This window comes from Microplitis mediator, chromosome 1, assembly GCF_029852145.1.
Source record: "Microplitis mediator isolate UGA2020A chromosome 1, iyMicMedi2.1, whole genome shotgun sequence".
Taxonomy (NCBI): domain Eukaryota; kingdom Metazoa; phylum Arthropoda; class Insecta; order Hymenoptera; family Braconidae; genus Microplitis; species Microplitis mediator.
In genome coordinates, this window is record NC_079969.1 from 1,119,317 (window position 1) to 1,142,018 (window position 22,702).

General features: G+C 28.0%; 1 protein-coding gene across 1 annotated transcript; it reads left to right on the forward strand.

Moving 5' to 3' along the window:
* The first annotated feature begins 294 nt into the window (after window positions 1-294).
* Window positions 295-22,582, forward strand: LOC130671704 (mucin-2). Its single transcript, XM_057475768.1, has 9 exons — window positions 295-458; window positions 13,086-13,187; window positions 13,276-13,530; window positions 15,392-15,570; window positions 16,882-17,019; window positions 18,552-18,930; window positions 19,009-19,165; window positions 19,926-20,493; window positions 20,762-22,582. The coding sequence occupies exons 2-9, from the start codon at window positions 13,148-13,150 to the stop codon at window positions 21,926-21,928; spliced, it is 2,883 nt and encodes a 960-aa protein (XP_057331751.1). The 5' UTR covers window positions 295-458; window positions 13,086-13,147; the 3' UTR covers window positions 21,929-22,582.
* The last annotated feature ends 120 nt before the right edge of the window (window positions 22,583-22,702 follow it).

A 22,702-nucleotide genomic window follows, 5' to 3' on the forward strand; every position in this document is an offset into this window, starting at 1 on the left:
ACAGACTTTAGCGTTACTTCTTTAACGTATTCAGTTTAAATAGTGTTTGTTGCTCATGTATATAGACTAGATAATACGTAAAGAGTCGACTGTTAGAGAATGTCAATAAGTAAATACTACAGTACTTTGCTCACTTTTTTATTCATTTCATTTCACTGGCATGAGTTACCTCCAGTTGTAGAGCTGGAGGTTCTTTAAGAGGGAGAACTCTCTTCTCTCGAGTTTTCTCTCTCTTCTTGACTCTTTAGATTCTTTTATAGCTTAACGTTATTTTACAGTCACTCCAGTCAACGTCGAGACAACTAACGTGGAATGTAATAGAGTGCTGTTGGTTTTTTTTTTGTGATTTTTAATTAATTTTATTTTTTTATTCTTGTGTTTTATTTTTATTTTAAAATTTTTTATTCATATCGTGAATTGAGAAAATTTTTACGGAAGTTTTTAAATTTTTTTTAGCGGTAAGTTTGAAAATTTGAATTTTTTTAAATTGCCAGGATTTTGAAAATTTTTATGGATTTTTAGCGGGAAATTAAAAATTTTTGAAAATTTGAATTTTTATAATTTAGAAAATTTTGTTATTTATGAGGTGATATTTAATGAAAAAGGATGTATATAAATATATATATATATATGTAATTATTATTATTATACTAAAAGAAATTCATAAATAAAATTAAATCGAGAGTCTTACTTCAGTTAAATCGAGAAAGTCGTTGAGATAACTTTGTAGGTCGTGATCCAGAAAAAAAAAATATTATAAGGAAGACATTTACGTTAATAAATTTTCTTTTAAAAATTACTCATATATTTTATATTTAAAATATTTAAATAATGAATTATTGTTTTATTTAAATTATTATTTTTTCAACAATTTATTCAAATCGATATATCTATTAAACTATCGAGTTTACAGAAAAATCATAAGAGATCTTTTTTGTAGGCAATTTAATTTTCTACAAAAAAGTCCTAAATCATTTTTTTGTATTTTTGGCCATTAACCCAAAAATTGTTTTCCAAATTTGGAAAAACTGACACTTCGTTATTTTTGATAAAATTTTAGTAGAAGTAACTTTGAATTGATATATTTATTAAAATATCAAAGTTAAAGAAAAATCACAAGAGATCTTTTTTGTAGGAAATTGAATTTTCTACAAAAAAGTTCCCATCGATTTTCTCGTATTTTTGGCCATTAACCCAGAAATTGTTTTCCAAATTTAGAAAAACTGACATTTCGTTATTTTTGATAAAAATTTTATTAGAATTAACTTTGAATTGATATATTTATTAAAATATCAAAGTTACAGAAAAATCACAAGAGATCTTTTTTGTAGGAAATTGAATTTTCTACAAAAAAGTCCCTATCGATTTTCTCGTATTTTTGGCCATTAACCCAAAAATTGTTTTCCAAATTTGGAAAAACTGACATTTTGTTATTTTTGATAAAAATTTTATTAAAATTAATTTTAAATTAAGATATTCATTAAAATATCAAATTTACAGAAAAATTATAAGAGATCTTTTTTGTAGAAAATTCAATTTCCTACAAAAAAGTACTGATTAATTTTCTTTGTATCTCTAACCATTAACCCAGAAATCGTTTTCCAAATTTAAAAAACCGGCATTCGTTACTTTTGACAAAAATTTCATTTCCCTTAACTTAAAATCAATGTAACTATTGAACTATCGAATTTACGAAAAAATTATAAGAGATTTTTTTTGCAGGTAATTAAATTCTCTACAAAAAAGTGCTCATTAATTTTTACCGTATCTCTAACCATTAACCCAGAAATCGTCTTCCAAATTCCAAGTTTAGAAAAACCGCTTTCGTTTCCCCAAAAATCTTTTCAATCCTCACATCAAATCCTAATTTACACCTCATATATTTCTATAAATATATGACAGCAAGTACATACATGCGCAACAATAATCCTTCATTACAACCAATATTATTATTACCATAATAATGACAATAATAATAATCCCAGCCATTAATAAAATTTCCATGCCCTCAAAGAAAATGAAAAAAAAAACTCAAGACCGCAATTAATAAATTTTTTTAACCTTTTACGGTCATGTTCTCACGTACATAAACATAAATAATGTGAATAAACTTTTATTTTTTATAAAATTGTCTATTATTTATATTTAAATGGGAAAAAAAATAATTAATTTCACTTTCTTATGAATTATTTTCAAAATTTGTCGTTTTACGGTAACATTTTTTTTTTATTACAAAGAAATAATAATAATAGTATATATATACATATAAATATATAATTACAAGATGTATATGTGTGTCTAATGTATGATTGGAAAGCTGTGCGAATGGTATATTATTGTTATTATAGAGTTTAAATATGAGGATATTTTAGTTCTATGGGAAAGATCACGCGTGCCTGACTACGCTACAACTTTATATATATATATATTAAATATATATGAGTATTTAATAAGTATGTATGTGAGTAGGTACAAGCGAGCTTCCTTAGAAAGAATTAGAAAAAAAATATAATGTATGATGTACACATGATTTTAAATTACGTGGGTGCGTTATAATGTAAGATTGTAATCTCTGTTACATTATTTAACAATTAATTTTTATTTTCATTCTTTTTTTTTTTTTTTTTTTTTTTTAATTATTTTATTTACTTTTGAATTAGATAATTTGAGGAGAGTTTATATTTGTGTATATTTATAATTATATATAATAATAGTCTGAGTCAATGGTTTTCTTTGTTTGAACTCAATAGTTACGATTTTGCAATTTAAGTCTGCGGTTCCAATCTTGAAGTCTTAATTTTTTTTTTTATATATCGATTTTTAAATCGGTACGTCAATTTTTGAATCGTTAAATCGACTTCGAGTCGATACATTGACTTTTGAATTGATAAATCGATACATTGATTTTTGAGTCAATAAATCAATTTTTGAATCGATACATAAGTTTTTATATCGATCAATCGATTTTTGAATCAATACATTGATTTTTGAATCGATAAATCGATATATAAATTTTTGAATCGTTAAATCGATTTTCGAGTCGATGCATTGACTATTGAGTCAATAAAACCATTCTTAAATCGATCAATCGATTTTTGAATCGATATATTGATTTCTGAATCGATAAATCGATACATAAATTTTTGAATCGTTAAATCGATTATTGAATCGATACAATGACTTCTGAGTCGATAAATCGATTATTGAATCAATACAATGACTTTTGAGTCGATAAATCGATTTTTGAATCGTTAAATCGATTTTCGAGTCGATGCATTGGCTTTTGAGTCAATAAATTCATTTTTAAATCGATCAATCGATTTTTGAACCGAGATATTGATTTTTGAATGGATATAATGATTTTTGAATCGATATATCGATTTTTGAATCGAAAAATCGATTTTTGAATTGATACATTGACTTTAGAGTCGATAAATCGATTTTTGAATCGATACATAAATTAATGATTCGATAAATCGATTGTTGAGTCGATCCATTAATTTTTAAATCAATAAATCGGTATTGGAATCAATAAGTCATTTTTGAATCGATACATCAACTCTCTAATCAATTAATTGACTTCTCAATCGATTACTCATGTAATCGACCTCTTAATCGATAAATTGGTGTCAATCGATAAAATGATCTCTAAATCAGTACATCGACGTATCGACTTTTTAATCAATTAATCGTTTTTTAAAATCGATTACTCGACTAATCAACTTCTCAATCGATTAATGAACTTTTATTCAATTAATCGACTTCTTAATCGATAAATCGATTTTTAAATCGATAAATCGACGCATCGATTACAGAACCAATTATTCGACTTTTTCATCAACTAATTGATTTCTTTATCATGACATTAATTCCTAATCGATAAATCGATGAATCGATAATTTAATCGATTAATCGATTCTTAAATCGATAAATTCATTCATATCCTACTTTCCTTGGAAAAAAAAGTCTACTAATTACTAAATTATTTAAACAAGATAATTAACGCATAAATATAATAACTATAATATATAAGGAAGTTATATATTTTTAAAAAGTTATTATAATCATTACATATTTTATTTAATATCCTTTCCTATTTTTTTTCATTAATTATTTGTTTATTTTTATCATTATGATTATTTTATTTTCTTGTTAAATTAACTGCTTACAACCTCTTACATTCGCGAGTGTTATTTCCTCACCAAGCAGAGGCAGTACTTACAGTTTTGCCTTCTTATATACCTTCTTACCGCGTACCTACTCAGCTCAGATCAGCTCGGCTCGGCTTAGAGCTCCAAGACATTTTATAAATTAAATTCACGTACTTTACAGGTATAGGCCGAGGAAAAAAGAAAAACTCGTTTGCTCATATTGGGTGTGTAAATACTTACATACTTACATTGCATACCGTTTTTTTTTTTGCTTGTTTTAAATTACTTTCCTCGTCTTTTCGTTACAACTTGCACCGTCTTCCTGTTCTATAATTCAGAGCTTGACATTTTTTTTTCTAGTCGACAAACTTTCGATTTAATTATTAACTAATTTATTTTATTTCTTTATTAAAATTTCTTAAAGAAGAAAAAAAAAGTATTTCAATATAATATTAAATAACATTATTTTATATATTAATTGGCATTGTTACAATTCAAAACAATGAATAAGTGAAAGTGAATATATATATTTCGTCACACGAAAAAAAATATATAAGATTAATTTAGAATAATAATCAATTACTTAATCTTATAAATATGTAATTAAATTAGATAAAAAATGTAATTTGAAAAATAAATTTTAAACAAATTGGGAAAAATCGATTTTTTAAATCGATTATGGTCGATTCGATAAATCAAGAACGAATAAAAAGTTTTTAAATAAGAGTTAGTGAATTTAAATCGATATATGTCATTTTTATTGAATCGATACATCGATTAGACTAGTCGATACATCGATTTGGCTAATCGATATAGATCGATTATGATCGATTTAATAAATTAGTAGTAAACAAAAAAATGGAATTCATTGGAGTTTAATCGATTTATCGTATTTTTACTGAATCGATACATCGATTACGCTAATCGATTTAAATCGATTATTTTTGATTCCGCGATTCATGGGTAGAAAATTTTATTTAAATATTATTTGTAATTAAAGTAATTTATTTCATTTTTATTAAATCGATACATCTATTTGTCTAATCGACACATCGATTTCTCTAATCGATACATCGATTTCTCTAATTGATATAAATCGACTACTAAATTACTAGTAAGCCAAAAAATTTTTTCAATTCATTGTAATTTAATCAATTTATCGTATTTTCACTGAATCGATACATCGATTACGCTAATCGATATAAATCGATTATTTTCTATTCCTTGATTCATGGGTAGAAATTTTCTATTTGAATATTATTTGTAATTAAATTTATTTATTTCATTTTTATTTAATCGATACATCGATTTGTCTAATCGAAACATCGATTTGTCTAATCAATTTACTAAATTACTAGTAAACCAAAAAAATTTTCTAATTCATTGTTTTTCAATCGATTTATCGTATTCTTACTAAATCGATACATCGATTACGCTAATCGATATAAATCGATTAATTTTTTATTCCTCAATTTATGACCAGAAATTTTCATTTTAATATTAATTGTAATTCAGTCATTTATCGCATTTTTATTAAATCGATGCATCGATTTATCTAATCGATATAAATCGATTATCGACTTGAAAATTCTTATATTTTAATCAATATATCACAAGTTTATTAAATCAATGTATTTTACTGATCGATACATCGAATTAATCGATAAATCGATTCAAACTTCAAATCGATATATTTAACTAAAAAAAAATCGATTCTAAAAAATTCCTTACTTCCAAAAATGAATTTTTTTTTTCATTGAAATCAATCATTACTCCATTGTTTTTTCTATTTCTCAATTCTTCTCCGCTATTTAAAATATCGATATATATCGAAACTAAATAAATAAAAGTAATTATCGTAAAATATTTAATCGATATTGATCAATCAATCCTTTACACATAAATTGCAAATGACTTTGGTATTTATTACTAAATATTATAATAGAGGGGTAATAATGTCAAGCTAGTAAACATACATTTAATATATATGTAATAGATAAATATAAGTGTATCAAACACGTGAGTCCTTGATTCAAAGTCTCTTGATCTCCGTCATTGATCATACATTTAATTAAAAAAAAAAAAAAAAAAAAACTACATAAATAAATTATCTATAGTGTGTAAGCACGTGTTACATACACCGTTTATTTACCGAAGAACTATAGCTGGGGCTAGTAACCGTTGGCACGTGACAATTTGTTAGAAAGTAAAAACTCGCCCGTTCGATTTAAAATAATAATAATAATAATAATGATAATGATAATGATTGTAATAGAACAATAATTATAATGTAATAATAAATTTAGCAATAATCCGAGAGCCGTGTCAAGTATTTTAAAATGTCTGCAGTAAATACGGTTCAATTGCAGACACTAACAAACATACCGTTGCCGCTCGTGTAAATCGATAATATTTCTCAATAAACTTTTTTTTTATATTTTTTTTTTTTATTTATTTATTGTATCGTTAAATTTGAAATAGAGTAGCGAGTGTTATTTAATTGCGTTACGCATGATTTAATACACGTGATTTTCTTTCCTTCTTTCTTCTCAAGGACTAAAAGTTAATATGTATATGTGTATATATATATTTTATATGATAATATGTAATAAATACCGTATTTAAGAAGTTGTCTACTTAATGTCATTTCTCTAGGTCTTTATTTTTATTGTTATTGTTACGGATTGGCCTTAAATTAAATTTATAGATCGATTATTGCTGTTGCTGTTATAATAAAGTTTTTTTTTATTTTAATTGACGGATTTTTGAAATAATTTTTTTTTGATACATAGGAATTAAATAAATCGAATTTTAGATCTTTGAAGTATCGATTAATCGATTTGATAAAATTTTAATAGATTGATTTGAATAAAAATAATAATAAAAATAAATTTTTCAAGATAAATATTGTTAAATCGATTTGAAACGATGTATCGATTACCTGAATCGATATATCGATTTTATACAATTTAAATCCATCAATTTAAGTATAAAAACTTTTTAATCGAGCATAATCGATTTATCGATTATCTTAATCGATTAATCGATTATCTTAATCGATTTATCGATTATCTTAATCGATTAATCGATTATCTTAATCGATTTATCGATTATCTTAATCGATTTATCGATTATCTTAATCGATATATTGGTTTAATAAAATTATAATCCATTAATTAAGGTATGAAATTTTTTTTTAATCGAAGGTAATCGATTTATATCGATAAGATAAATCGATTCATCGATTATCCCAATCGATATATTGGTTTAATAAAATTCTAATCTATTAATTAAGGTATGAAATTTTTTTTTTATCGAAGGTAATCGATTTATATCGATTAGCTAAATCGATTAAATAAATCGATTCATCGATTATCTTAATCGATGTATTGATTTAATAATATTTTAATTCATTAATTTAAATATAAAATTTTTTTAATCGAGCATAATCGATTTATATCGATTAGCTAAATCGATTCATCGATTAGCTGAATCGATACATCGATTTACCGAATTGATTCAATAAAATTTACATGCATCAATTTAATTATAAAATTTTTTTGATCGACTATAATCGATTTATATCGATTAGACGAATCAGTAAATTTATGTACTGAATCGATTTATCGATTTACTGAATCGATGAATCGATTTATTAAAATTTTGATATGCATCAATTTTAATTATAAAAACTTATAAATCGAACATAATCAATTTATATTGATTAACCGAATCGATATATCGATTTTCATCTAATCGATATACAAAAGTATGAAAATTACGATATTTTAAAAAAATTTACACATCTCAGATTGAAAATAAAAAAAATCGAATTCAAACCTGATCGATTTATCGAAATCGACTTAATCGATCCATTGAATTTTTTAAAAATCAACGCGGAAATAATAAATTTATAAAAAATTATAAAATTACTCATTTAATTAATTAATTAATTATAAAAAAAACCGTTAAAAAATTTTTTTTTCTTTATTTATTTAACGCCGTCATATTTATTATTAATAATGCAACATAAGATAATTATATTTAAATAAATATAATAAAGAAAAAAATGAATTAATTAATTTATTCAACCAAAACAAACATTAAATCGCGAGCTTTGACCTCATGTCTAAATAAAAATTGCAAGGATACGCGAGGATGAATCTTCACTTCGCACAAAAGATTCCACGGGATCGTGATGAAAAATAACAAGAAAAAAAAAAAAAAATCAAAGAAAAACTTTCGAAGGACAACACCAAGATGAAGATACAAAAAAAAAATTTTAAGGAATGTCGTGTAGGAGTAAGCGGGCTCTCGTGAATAAATTAGCCGGCTTTAAAATATATATAGGTATATAAATATATGAGAAAACACAAGGTCCGGGTTTTGTTAATTTTTTTAACTAACGTTAATTTATAGTCAAATTTTTCTTAGAACTCTCTCATTAGTAATTTATATGAAAAAAAATGACAATTTAGATTATTTTTCCCGCCTTCTATTTACAGATTTTAAATTTATCGGAGTTATTTACCCGTTAGGTTGACAAAATTACTTTTTTATTCAATTTTCATAAATAATTTGAATATTATAGTAAAATGTTTTTTCAGTTCGGATGATATTTATTTGAAAATTGATCATTATGTTTAATTAACATGCGTATTAGTGATAACGGATTACTATTTATTGCGCGGTATATTTTTATTATTTGTATCATTGGCTTTGAAAATGGTGAATTAATAAAAGGTACGACAACCTTTGGCTTATGAATAAAACATGAGTGATTATAATCTTGAATTTTTAAAAAACTCTTCTTATATATTATATTATATATGTCCTTATGTGTCTCATGCTTACTAATCACTTAAGGAATATAAATATATGTGAACAATTTTTGTTATTTAAAAGATGGACTCATCTTGCCCCACTTTGCTAACATATATATATATATTTGAGTAGGTAAAGTGATAGAGAATTTCATGCCCTTTGAAAAGAGTACCCACATGCCATATGTATTTTTGATAATTCAAAAACTTGATATATATTTATGTATACATTAAAAAATATCAAAAATAATTATAGTTTGTGAGTGCTCATTTTAAAGAGAATTTCATGCCCTTTAAAATGAGTACCCACATGCCATATATATTTTCGATAATTCAAAAACTTGATATATATTTATATATATATTGAAAAATATCAAAAATAATTATAGTTTGTGAAAACTTATTTTAAAGAGAATTTCATGCCCTTTAAAATGAATACCAACATGCCATTTATTTTTGATGATTCAAAAACTCGATATATATTTATATATATATTGAAAAATATCAAAAATAAGTATAGGGTGTGAGTACTCATTTAAAAAAGAATTTCACGCCCTTTCAAATGAATACCAACTTGCCATATATATTTTCGATAATTCAAAAACTTGATATATATTTATATATATATATATATATAAATTGAAAAATATCGAAAATAAGTACAGGGTGTGAGAACTCATTTTAAAGAGAATTTCACGCCCTTTAAAATGAATACCAACATGCCATATATTTTTGATGATTCAAAAACTTGATATATATTTATATATATATTGAAGAATATCAAAAATAAGTATAGGGTGTGAGTACTCATTTAAAAGAGAATTTCATGCCCTTTAAAATGAATACAAACATGCCATATATTTTTGATGATTCAAAAACTTGACATATATTTATGTATATATCCAGATATATATTTTTAAAAACATAACAAATAAGTATGGCTTGTTGGTACTCATTTAAAAGGGAATTCAATTTCCTATAAATCTACACAAAAATATATGTATATATATGCATACAGAAGCTGGGGTAAGATGGTTTCGGTTAAGAGATGTTAAATTATAATGAAATTTTTTCAAAAATGATATCTCGCGCCCCAGACGACATATAATTCAAAATTTGAAAATAATTACACAATAATTCTTAATAAAATTTCAATACCTCATATATATTTTACTAAAAATAAAAATTAATAGCAAAGTAACATAAGTAGAAAATTAGAAATCGTCATTTTCACTTCCGCTAATAAAATATAAATAATATAAAAAAATTTTTAATATTAATCAGTATTAACATTACTCCAAATAATTTTTTTTTTCAAAAATCGTTTTTTAAAATAAAACATAACATTTAAAGTTAAAAGGAACTAAAATCTGTTGCAATATCGTGAGATAAAATACGCGAGTGAAAGGCATATATTTAACTCACTCAATAAGTTTACTTACTCATGACTTAAACTCATGCTCATACTCATACTTGAGCTCATATTTGTGCCTGTGTTTCATCGTTTGTGATCTTATTCAGCTCCGAGCAATTTAATGCCAATCTCTTGTCTATTATTCACATAACATTATTGTAAATAAACTCTTACATACATATGTACATATATACAATATATATTTGCATACAAACTCATCAATAGAATAATAAAATAATAAATACTTTCATAATAATTTATTTTTACTTTATTTATTTTAATAATTAACTGGACTCTGCAATTACTCAAGTATAAATAATTATTATTATTTTTATTTATTCACTTGTCGTTCATTTGTTAATTAATTAATTATTAACTGTTAATAATAATAATAATAAATATATTATACTGTCGTGAATAAGTAATTTTATGATTCTCACGATAGTCAGGGTCAAGACGAGCAATTATTATAAATTATTAACGGTATTGACATATATATTTAATATATTGTTTATAATAATTGTAAATTATGTATATTTTTTTTTTTTTTGGAGACAAGATGAGAAAAATAATGAGTAGTTTCATGTGGGGGCGGGAATGTCGTCTAGGTTTAGGAGGTCGTATGTGGTGGGGGTTGGGGTGGGGGGGAATAAGTGACCCATATTACCTCGTTACAAATTTTATTGTATGAGGTAATTGGGCCAATATAGACCCCAGTAACGAATTTTGAAGTAATTTGGGCCTGAGATTAATTTAGGCCATTAATATAAGTAACCTATACACGGAGAAAAAAGTATAGTAAAAATTACAATACTACAGTAAAATTTACTAACAGATATGAAAAAATACATTCTGTATTGTAATTATTACTAAACGTTTAGTAAAATTTACTAGTTAGTAATAATTACATAATAAGATATTAAAAATTACTATACGTAATGTATTTTTTGCTAAGACGATTATATTTTTTACTATTTGTATAGTAAATTTTACTATCAAGTACTATTAATAAATACAAATTTAAGAAAGTTAATTTTCTAATACAATATAGGATTTGTTACTATACAAAATATTAAAAATTACTATACGCAATGTATTTTTTGCTAACACGATTATATTTTTTTACTATCTGTATAGTAAATTCTACTATGTATAGATAAAATTAATAGTTGGTGGGGATAGCATAGACAAAGATGTATTACAAGTTTTGAAACTTTTGTTCAAAGGACACATCGGGTCGTCAGACTTTGGAAAGGACTCGCGCGCGGGAGATCAGGGTTCGAATCTCGGTTGAATCAAGTGATTTTTTAAAAAACAAAAATCCACACCAACACCAATACGGATGACAGAAATAATAATAATAATAATCAATAATAATAAAAAGTTGAAAAACTATTAAAAATTTAATTTAATTTTTTTCCATTCTAATATAGTAAAATTTACTAAACGGGATAGTAAAATTTACTAAACGACTTGTAAAATATGCTAATCTGTTTATGAATTTTTCATATAAATCATAAGCGTTTCAAGATTACTATCCAAATTTAGTAATTATTAGGGCTGTACATCTAAACCGGCTTAACCGGTTAAAAAAGTTAACCAGGTTAATTAGCTGGTTAGCTGGTCAGCTTAGCTAATTTAACCGGTTAACTTCATTAGCTTGGCTCAGCAGCCAAAGGCTTAACCGGTTAACTCAAATTAGCTAGGCTAATTAGCTGAGGGTTTAACCGGTTAAATGGTTAATTTTTTTTTTTCATCTATTCGCTACTTTATCTTAGAAAATGTATAAGAAATGTCATATTTCTTTAATTTTAGACCGAAAAAGCTATAACAAAAAATTTATACTATTAGTTCAAAAAAAATTCACTCCAATTTTTCGAATTATTTAATTAAAAATATATTGCGTTACTAATGCCAAAAAAGTGTATCTCAAAATATACGCCCTTTTGGCTCTGTAGAACCAAAAAGGCGTATTACAAAATTTTTTTTTTCGGATAAACTTGGGAATGTTACAACAAAATATATCCAGAAAAAAACGAAAATAAAATTTCTTTTGACATACTTCCTTTTGGCTTTAGTAACGCGATATATTTTTAATTGAATAATTCGAAAAATTGGAGTGATTTTTTCTGAACTAATAGTATAAATTTTTTGTTATAGCTTTTTCGGTTTAAAATTAAAGAAATATGATATTTCCTATACATTTTCTGAGATGAAGTAGCGAATAGATGAAAAAAAAAAATTAACCATTTAACCGGTTAAACCCTCAGCTAATTAGCCTAGCTAATTTGAGTTAACCGGTTAAGCCTTTGGCTGCTTAGCCAAGCTAATGAAGTTAACCGGTTAAATTAGCTAAGCTGACCAGCTAACCAGCTAATTAACCTGGTTAACTTTTTTAACCGGTTAAGCCGGTTTAGATGTACAGCCCTAGTAATTATTCTCATATTTTTTAGTAAAATTTAATATATTTTTTTCTCCGTGTAATACCCTAGTAGCGAATTTTGAAATAATTTAGGCCAGGGTCTAATTTGGGCACAATAATTAGTAGCTCATAATACCCCGTTAATAAAGTTTTATTGTAGAATATTATTGGAGAAAGTAGGGGTAATATGGGCCTCTACTATTAGTTGTTCATAATACCCCATTAATGAAATTTAAGTATGACAGATTTGAAAAAAAATATTTTTTTTGTTACAGAAAACTTTTCAATCGATCAATTTATAATTAAATGATAATGATAAACTGATACACAAAGAAAAATGAAGTCAAAATATATGACATTTATTATTTTCACCTGCGGTAAGTGTATTTAATTAAGTCATTATACTTTCAATGCCAAGTACAATTAAAAATATAAAATAACAGTAATTAATACTTTAAATTACAGTGTCAGGAATTTTATGTCAAGTATACAAGGCCTCTAGTTCAAATAATAATAGTAATAATAATAATAATAATAGTAATAGTAGTAGTGATAATAAAAATAGTGATAATCATGTAGCTGAAGTAGTGGAAAAACCAGCCGAGGCAGTAGAGCCAATTAAAAATGACTTAATAACGCAAACTGTTTATGGTTTCCTTGATTTTACAACGACTATTGGTAATACTGTTATGGTTTTTAGTCCAAATAGTGCACCAGCTGGTAATTATAATTTTATTTATTTATTTATTAATTTCCCGAAACAAACAATACTCATATATGATCATATATGATTAGATGTGACCTATTTATGACCATATATGATCTGTGTAATCAATATATGATCATATATGATTCGTATGACCACATATGACCATATGTGGCCAATATCTGATCTTATGTGATCAATATATGATCACGTGTAACCAAATCATGCTTATCTATGATCTGTGTAATCAATATATGATCATATATGATTCGTATGACCGCATATGACCATATGTGGCCAATATCTGATCTTATGTGATCAATATATGATCACGTGTAACCAAATCATGCTTTTCTATGATCTGTGTAATCAATATATGATCATATATGATTCGTATGACCACATATGACCATATGTGACCAATATCTGATCGTATGTGATCAATATATGATCACGTGTAACCAAATCATGCTTTTCTATGATCTGTGTAATCAATATATGATCATATATGATTCGTATGACCACATATGACCATATGTGACCAATATCTGATCGTATGTGATCAATATATGATCACGTGTAACCAAATCATGGTTATCTATATTCTGTGTGATCTATATATGATCGTATATGACTTGTATAAACACATATGATCATATGTAACCAATATGTGATCATATGTGACCAACATATGACCACACATGATCAATCCATGGTCATCCATGATTTGTGTGATCAATATGTGATCACATGTGACCACTATCTGATCGTATGTGACCAATATATGATCATATATGACTTGTATAAACACTTATGATCATATGTAACCAATATGTGATCATATGTGACCAACATATGATCACACGTGACCAATCCATGGTCATCTCTGATTTGTGTGATCAATATATGATCACATGTGACCCATATATGATTATATGTTATCATATACAATTAATATATAGACATATATGGTTATATGTGACCACTGCAAGGTCACATGTGACCGATTTATGGTCATCTATAATCAATATCTGATCATATACAATCATATATGATCAATATCTGATCATATATGACCAGTATCTGCTATAAGTAATTATATATGATCATATGTGATTTATAGATAATCACATACGATTCATAACTAATCATATATGACACCATTATGATCATATGTGATCATACATGGTCATATATGATCATATATGATCACATATGACAAAAATTTTGAGACCGAGGACTTAAAATTCAAATTACAGCTTAAATATCAAAGATACGACAAAATTAAAAGAGACAAAATTTATAGGGAATTAAATTCTCTACAAAAAAGTACTGATTAATTTTTTTGATAAAATCGTTAGTTTCCAAGTAATTTTAATTATAACTCAAATTAAAATAAAATTTAAAAAAATACTGTTTCGAAAGTAAGTTCTTAACTTTTTAAAACAACAAATAATTACATAATTTATTTTTTTGACCTTGAAAGGGCGTGTTATAAAATGCTGTATCACTTTATGATCACATTGTGTAGGTATTTATTAAAAAGTAATCATATTTAACAATAGATTTACAACACCGAGGGTCAAAGTGATATCGACAATAAAAATAAAATTTAAGGTATTTTTATACCCACGAAAATAAATAATGCCTCCGAGAGTGTGTGCGTGGATTTATTATTGCGAAATGTGTCAGGGTTTCTCGATGAATCATTCATCAACCAAACAATATTTCTTTTTTTATTTACAGCGAAAAAAATTTTTCCCGCCTCTGTATTAAAAGAAATTGAAAAACTTTTTTGGATTTTTTTATTTTAAAAATTTTTGCTCTGTTAACTAATTAATTAATTGATTAAATTTGAATTTTGATAATTTTTAGAAGGTGAAAAAAAAACTACATCATCACCAATCACAACAAAACCGACCACGACTAAAAAAATAGACATACAGCCGAGTAAAATTCATAAAAATAATAACAATGAAGAAAGTAAAAAATCTAAAAATACTAAAGTAATTGTTAATTCAAGCGTACAATCGAAAAATGAACCAAAAATTGAGGTATGTATTTATTTTTTATTACATTTTAAATTTTTAAATTTCCGCGGGTAAAATAACCGGGCGGTTAAATTACCGCGTCGATTTACGGCTAAGCTATTGAAGATACGGCAAAAATGTAAAGAAATGAATTTGTAGAGAATTTAATTTCCTACAAATTAGTTCTCATACATTTTTGTCATATCTTTGATAGTTTAGCCAGAATTTTGATTTTAATTTTCAAAAAAAAACTTTCCCGGTTATTTATCCCCGATTCTGGGCTCGGAAAGTTCAATCGGAAATTCCGGGCAAACAATCAAAGATACTCCAAAAATGTATAGAAATAAATTTGTAGAGAATTAAATTTCCTACAAATTAGTTCTCATACATTTTTGTCATATCTTCGATAGTTTACCCAGAATTTTAATTTTTATTTTCAAAAAAAAACTTTCCCGGTTATTTATCCCCGATTCTGGGATCGGAAAAGTTCAATCGGCAATTCCGGGCAAACAATCAAAGATACTCCAAAAATGCATAGAAATAAATTTGTAGAGAATAAAATTTCCTACAAAAAAGGTCTCTATACATTTTTACATAAATTCAGTCAAAACACATTTTTTCTAATTTTTAACTTTTCGTTAAAAATTTCCGTGATTCAAATTTCAAATTCTCAATTTTCGAATAAAATTCGCGAGAAATGAAATTCAAATTTCCTCAAATATGTCAATAATACCTCATAATTGCATCATATACTCCTCATACATTTAACTTATACCCGAACTATTCCGCGCGCATTAATGGCGGCCGAATCAACTTCCCGAGCTCCATATTTATAATTGACTCTCATTAAATTGCATAAATTGAAACAAACTAAGAAAAAAAAGTCATAATATATAAATATATGACGGATGATTAATCCCATAGTCTTCAATTCTATATAATTATTTATTAAAATATAAAGTTCCCGGTAATTTGAAACCGTAACCTAAAATTTAACTCCTTTATATTTTTTCCTATTATAGAATTCATATATATAATTGCAGTAATGATTAGATCGCTTTCATATAATTGATTTATACAGTTTTATTGTGTAACAGCAAACCGCTAATCGCTTCATAAATCCTTTTCCACAACAGTCATCACTCTACTAAATAAAGAAATGAATTTAAAAAAATCTATTGCGTAAAATACAATACGGATTTTTTTATTACATTTAATAATAAGTAATTATGTAATTAATCTTCCACTGAAATTGTTTACATAAATAATCAATAATTAACACGAACTTTCTGTGTATGAAAGAAATTTTTTACTACAGTATTTTTTTTTTTAAAGGCAACTAAAAGTCCAGTTTTGTCGTCAGTCGTCCAAGTGCGCGCTAAAGATGAGACTGCGGTAAAAAATAATTTAGCTGAGCCTGAGTATGATTTTTTGTCGAAACAACCCGCTGAGATTGTTGACGAAACTTACAAGGTAATTTTTTGAATTATTTAGTTAAGAGATAGCGCAGTCGTGGGTTAATTAATAAATATAAAAGTTAAAAAATATAAGGATATATTGATGATATATATGAGTAGGTAAAGTGATAGAGAATTTCATGCCCTTTAAAATGAGTACCCACATGCCATATATATTTTTGATAATTCAAAAACTTGATATATATTAATATATATATTTTCTAAAAAATATAAAAAATAAAGACGGCTTGTGGGTACTCATTTTAAAGAGAATTTTACGCCCTTTGAAATGAGTACCCACATGCCATATATATTTTTGATAATTCAAATACTTGATATATATTTATATATATATTTTTTGAAAAATATAAAAAATAAGTATGGCTTGTTGGTACTCATTTGAAAGGGAATTCAATTTTCTATAAATATACATCAAAATATATATATATATATATATATATATATATATATATATATATATATATATATATATGTATGTATACATGAAGAAGCTGGGGTAAGATGGTTTTGGTTAAGAGATGATAAATTCTAATGAAATTTTGTCACAAAAATGATGGGGGGAGGGGGGTCTGTTTTCTCCCGGTCTCTACTATTTATTAATAAATATAAAAAAAATATATATAAGGATCTATTGATGATTTATATTCTTCTCATAGTTAAAAATGTAACAGAAGTAGGTTTGTAAATAAAATTACAGAACGTTGCCTATTTAAAAAATATATAAGAAGGTTATAAGTTGTGAGAAAATAAGCGAAGGCTTAAAGTTTAAAAGGAGTTGAGAGTAGAGTAGATAGATCTGATATAGAGAATTTACAAGCACCTCTACTATACCTCATCATCATCATCTATCTTCTCCTTTCGCTTTTCAATGCCAGCTTATCCTGGAAAATATATATCTCCGTATATCTATTATAAATAATGCTTTAATCATTAACTATTTTAGTTTTTGTTTCCATTATTGCTATTTTTCCCACGCTTTTTTTTTATTTCCGTAAAAAAGTACAAAATTACGACATTTCATCAACGGGACGATGAGTCATTGTTTATTTTTGTTAAAAATAAAAAAATCGATATATCGAAATTGTGATTATCGATTTATCGAATTTGATCATAAGTCGATACATCGAACTTCAATATAAATCGATAGAAAAATCATTGTAGTTTTCCTTTAAGAGAAATCGATTTCTCAAAATTTAATAAATCGATATATCGAAAATTTGTTTATCGATATATCGAATTGGATCATAAATCGATACATCGAACTTCAATATAAATCGATAGAAAAATCATTATAATTGTTCTTTTAGAGAAATCGATATCTCGAATTTTTATAAATCGATATATTGAACTACTGTCAGTCGATATGTTGATTTTCGATGTATCGATAAAATCATTATTCTGAAATTCTGCACGATTCGTAAGACAAAAACGATTTCTCGATTTATGTAATGATCGATTTATCTATTTAAACAATTAATCGATTTATAAAACCGATAGTAATAAAATTAAAAAAATGTCTATTTTTAGGTAATAAATTTGTCACCGTCATCGAAACCTTCACCGAAACCGCGACCGACCTCTAAAAAAGAGCGCGAAAATCCAACGGGTCTAGTAACGAAATTAGGCGGGACAATCGTCAAGGACGGACTGACGACCGTCCATGAAACCTCAGTAATCGGTACTTACATTAACGGAAAATATGCACAAGTGCTACAAAGTACATCGCGAATTCTAAAACCCGGGACTCCAGCCCTTCCTGATCTAAAAATTCGTCCGTCAAATGCCCAGAAAATTTTGAAAACAATCGGACCGGCTCATGGAAAATATAAAACTCAGTTGGAACCAACGCCGTCGATGCCTGGCGAATCTTCTCTGCCGCTAGAAGAACTTTTCAGCGCACCTTCAGGTAATCATTTTACTTTATTCTTAGTAACAGACGGAGTCTAATGAATTTTAAATAAATTCAAATTTATTTTAAATGCAGGATCGAGTGTCAAAGTCACACGTAGACCTTCAGCAAATCACGCACCACGCCCTAAGTACCGTAATAAAATAATCGATGATCAAGACAGCTATGAAGGAACTCCACAAGGACGTAGCTATGAAAAAAATCGACCGACAACATCACGACCTAATTACAAGTAATTTTTTTTTTATTTCAAAAATTTGAAAATTTTGCTTAAAATCGATTTATCGAATAAAATCGATGTATCGATTAAAATCGAGACATTGATTAAAATCGAGACATCGAATAAAATCGAGATATCGAATAAAATCGATATATCGAATGAAATCGATATATCGAAAAAAATCGATATATCGAATAAAATCGATCTGTCGAATAAAATCAATATATCGAATAAAATCGATATATTAATTAAAATCGAGATATCGATTAATATCGATATATTAATTAAAATCGAGATATCGGCTGAAATCGATATATCGATTAAAATCGAGATATCGGCTGAAATCGATATATCGATTAAAATCGAGATATCGATTGAAATCGATACATCGATTGAAATCGATACATCGATTGAAATCGATACATCGACTACACTTCGATTTATCGATTCTTAACTAATTTCGATATCTCGAAATTCAATGGATCGATTGTAATAATTTCGATTAATCGATTAAAACTAAGAAATTATCGATTAAATCGATTAAAACTAAGAAAGTATCGAAATGACTACAATCGATAAATCGAATCCATGTTCGAGATATCGTATATCGATAAATCGATTCTGTCAAAATCGATATCTCGCTCAGGATTGAATGTTTTGTACGTCTTTATCGATATCGATATCTCGAAGTTCAATAAATCGATTTCCAATATCTCGATTTATAATTTTATAACTAAAATATCGACTCATGTCTAAATTTCTGAAAATTTAGAAACCGCCCACAAACAACAACAACATCAACAACAACAACCGAAGCACCAGCACGTCGTCGTACCAGTTTCCGGCCAGCGACATCTCCACAATCATCAGGAAAGCTCTCTCACCGATCAAAATCCGACCAATCCCCGGTTATTTTACCCAAAAGTAAACTACCCCGTACCCAAGGCCGCTGGGCGTACAAGCCCGCGCCCAAAGCACGCGTCGCAATACGAAAACAAGTCGAAGACGAGGAAAAAGTTACCGAGAGTGTAGTCACTAATGAACCAACAACATCAGTGATAACATCGTCTTCATTAGCGGAAGAGAAACCGACAGTCGCTGCGAAAAAAACCGATGAGAATATTTCAGATGCGGAATTAGATTCCAGTGAGTCAGAACAAGTATCATCGTCATCCGGATCAGGAAGTGCTAATTCACCAGGGTCTGTATCAGCAAATGATCAAAATGATAATGAAGCTATTATACCAGCCGAGACAATTAACGTCGAAATTTCTACGCCTGCCGACATGACTGATATGTACTATCTAATTGCTACCATCAAATCTCCCTACACGTACCAGGTAATTAAAACTAAATTTATTTTTCCACAAAATTTTTTCCACATTCGAATTCCTCATCACATTCCCTCTCACTTGAGTACCCACATGACCATATTCCCGTCCACCCCCTCCAAAATCCAACATGGCCGCCATTAACCAATCAACGGCGACTTCATCGGATCATAGCCTTGTTGGTACTCATTTTACTCGGAATCGCATCAGCTACTCAGCCCTCACATCAATTTTCCTCAAAAAAATTTTCCATTAACAGAAAATGAACTTTTTCCAGGTTGGGACCATGAAAAACACCCGATTCATAACCGTGACTTCAACGCAGAAGAAATCCTTCGCCACCGCGGATCCTTCGACGACTTCGACCTCGACTGAACCCCTAACCGAAAACATTCTCGGCAACACCGCAGCAGCCTACGAGTCCTCTCTGCCCCTGGACTCCTCAATCGCGACCCTCCCAGCGATAACTCTGGAGTCCGGTCAAATGACTCCCCCACTCGAGACCCTGACCGAGACCTTCACCACCACCCAGACCCTTCTCAAAACTTACTTGCTACCGGTAGTGGCCAACGGGAACACGACCCGTCACACCCTCGTCCAAACCTACAACATCGCGCGCATGGTAACGGCAATAAAAACTCTCCCCCCGTCAGAAATCTATCAGTTCATTCCCTCGAAAACTCTCAATGAGTTCAATTCAAAGCTCGACGAAGCCGGAAGTGAACTTCATCTAGAACTAGACTTCGGCGAGGACGAAAACGACGACGAGGACATTCCGAAACGGGTCTTAAGTCCCAACGCCAATGAGCAGGACCTCGAAGCTTTCAAATCTCCCGGGAAATCTCCCAGTGGGACGAAGCCCGAAGCGCCATCGCCCTCACCCGAGCCCCAGTTGCTTCCAGAGTCGGCCCAGCATCTCGCGCTGCTCAATTACTTCAACCAGGCGGCCCAGGTGATAACGACGTCGCGTCCTGTCGTCGTACTGGAAACTCTCTATGAGTCCCACGTGATCCCGCTGATCAGTAACGGCAACACCGTCTTCTCTACTTTATCCCGACCGGTCGGTACTGTGCCGCGGACGTCATACGAAGTCGGTACGTCGACGATAGCACCGATTCCGCCGACGATCCAACAGATTCCTCAGATTCCTCAGCAGATTCCCCACCAGGTGCCTCAGGTCCCACTTTATCCACCGCAGCCGCAGTTTACCGTCACTACGGCGCCACTGGTCACACAAACGGTGGCCACAATTTCGGACTCGCGGGTCCTGAAACTGACCTTCGGGGCAAAAACGGCCTACACGACTCTATTCTCGACAAGAGTCGTCCCCACGGAGATTACGACCTACGTCACTACGACGGTAGCAGTCCAGCCTACGGTACCGGCATTCCCTGGGTTCTTTGGGTCACCGGTAGGTTACCCGGCGTTCCCGTATGTCGGTTAATTTTTATTAAGTTTTTTTGATTATATTGTAGAGGTCATTATTTTTTTTTTTAATCTCTGACCGGAAGTAAATTTTTAATTTATAGAAAATATTTTTTTAAGAAATAGAGTAGAAGTTGGATTCAATATAATGCCAGTTATTAAATTACGACTACATTTTAACATATTTTTATTATTAATTTTCTTTGTTGTAAATAAATTATTTTTTTTTTTTATTAATCATTACTCATATTTTATATATTTTACGTATTTTTAATTTTTAAAAAATTATAAAATTTTTTTGTAAATAAATTATTAATAAAAAAATTATACATTATTATTATTATATATATGTATATATATATATATATATACATATATATTTGGGTACGTAAATTGATAGAGAATTTTATGCCCTTTAAAATGAGTACCCACATGCCATATATATTTTTGATAATTCAAATACTAGATATATTCACATATATATGTTTTGAAAAATATAAAAAATAAAGACGGCTTGTAGGTACTCATTTTAAAGGGCATAAAATTCTCTTTAAAATGAGTACCCACATGCCATATATATTTTTGATAATTCAAAAACTTGATATATAGTCATATATATATTTTATAAAAAATATGAAAAATAAAGACGGCTTGTGGGTACTCATTTTAAAGAGAATTTTATGCCCTTTAAAATGAGTACCAACATGCATTATATATTTTTCATAATTCAAAAACTTGATATATATTAATATATATACACTGAAGAATATCAAAAATATTAATAGTTTGTGAG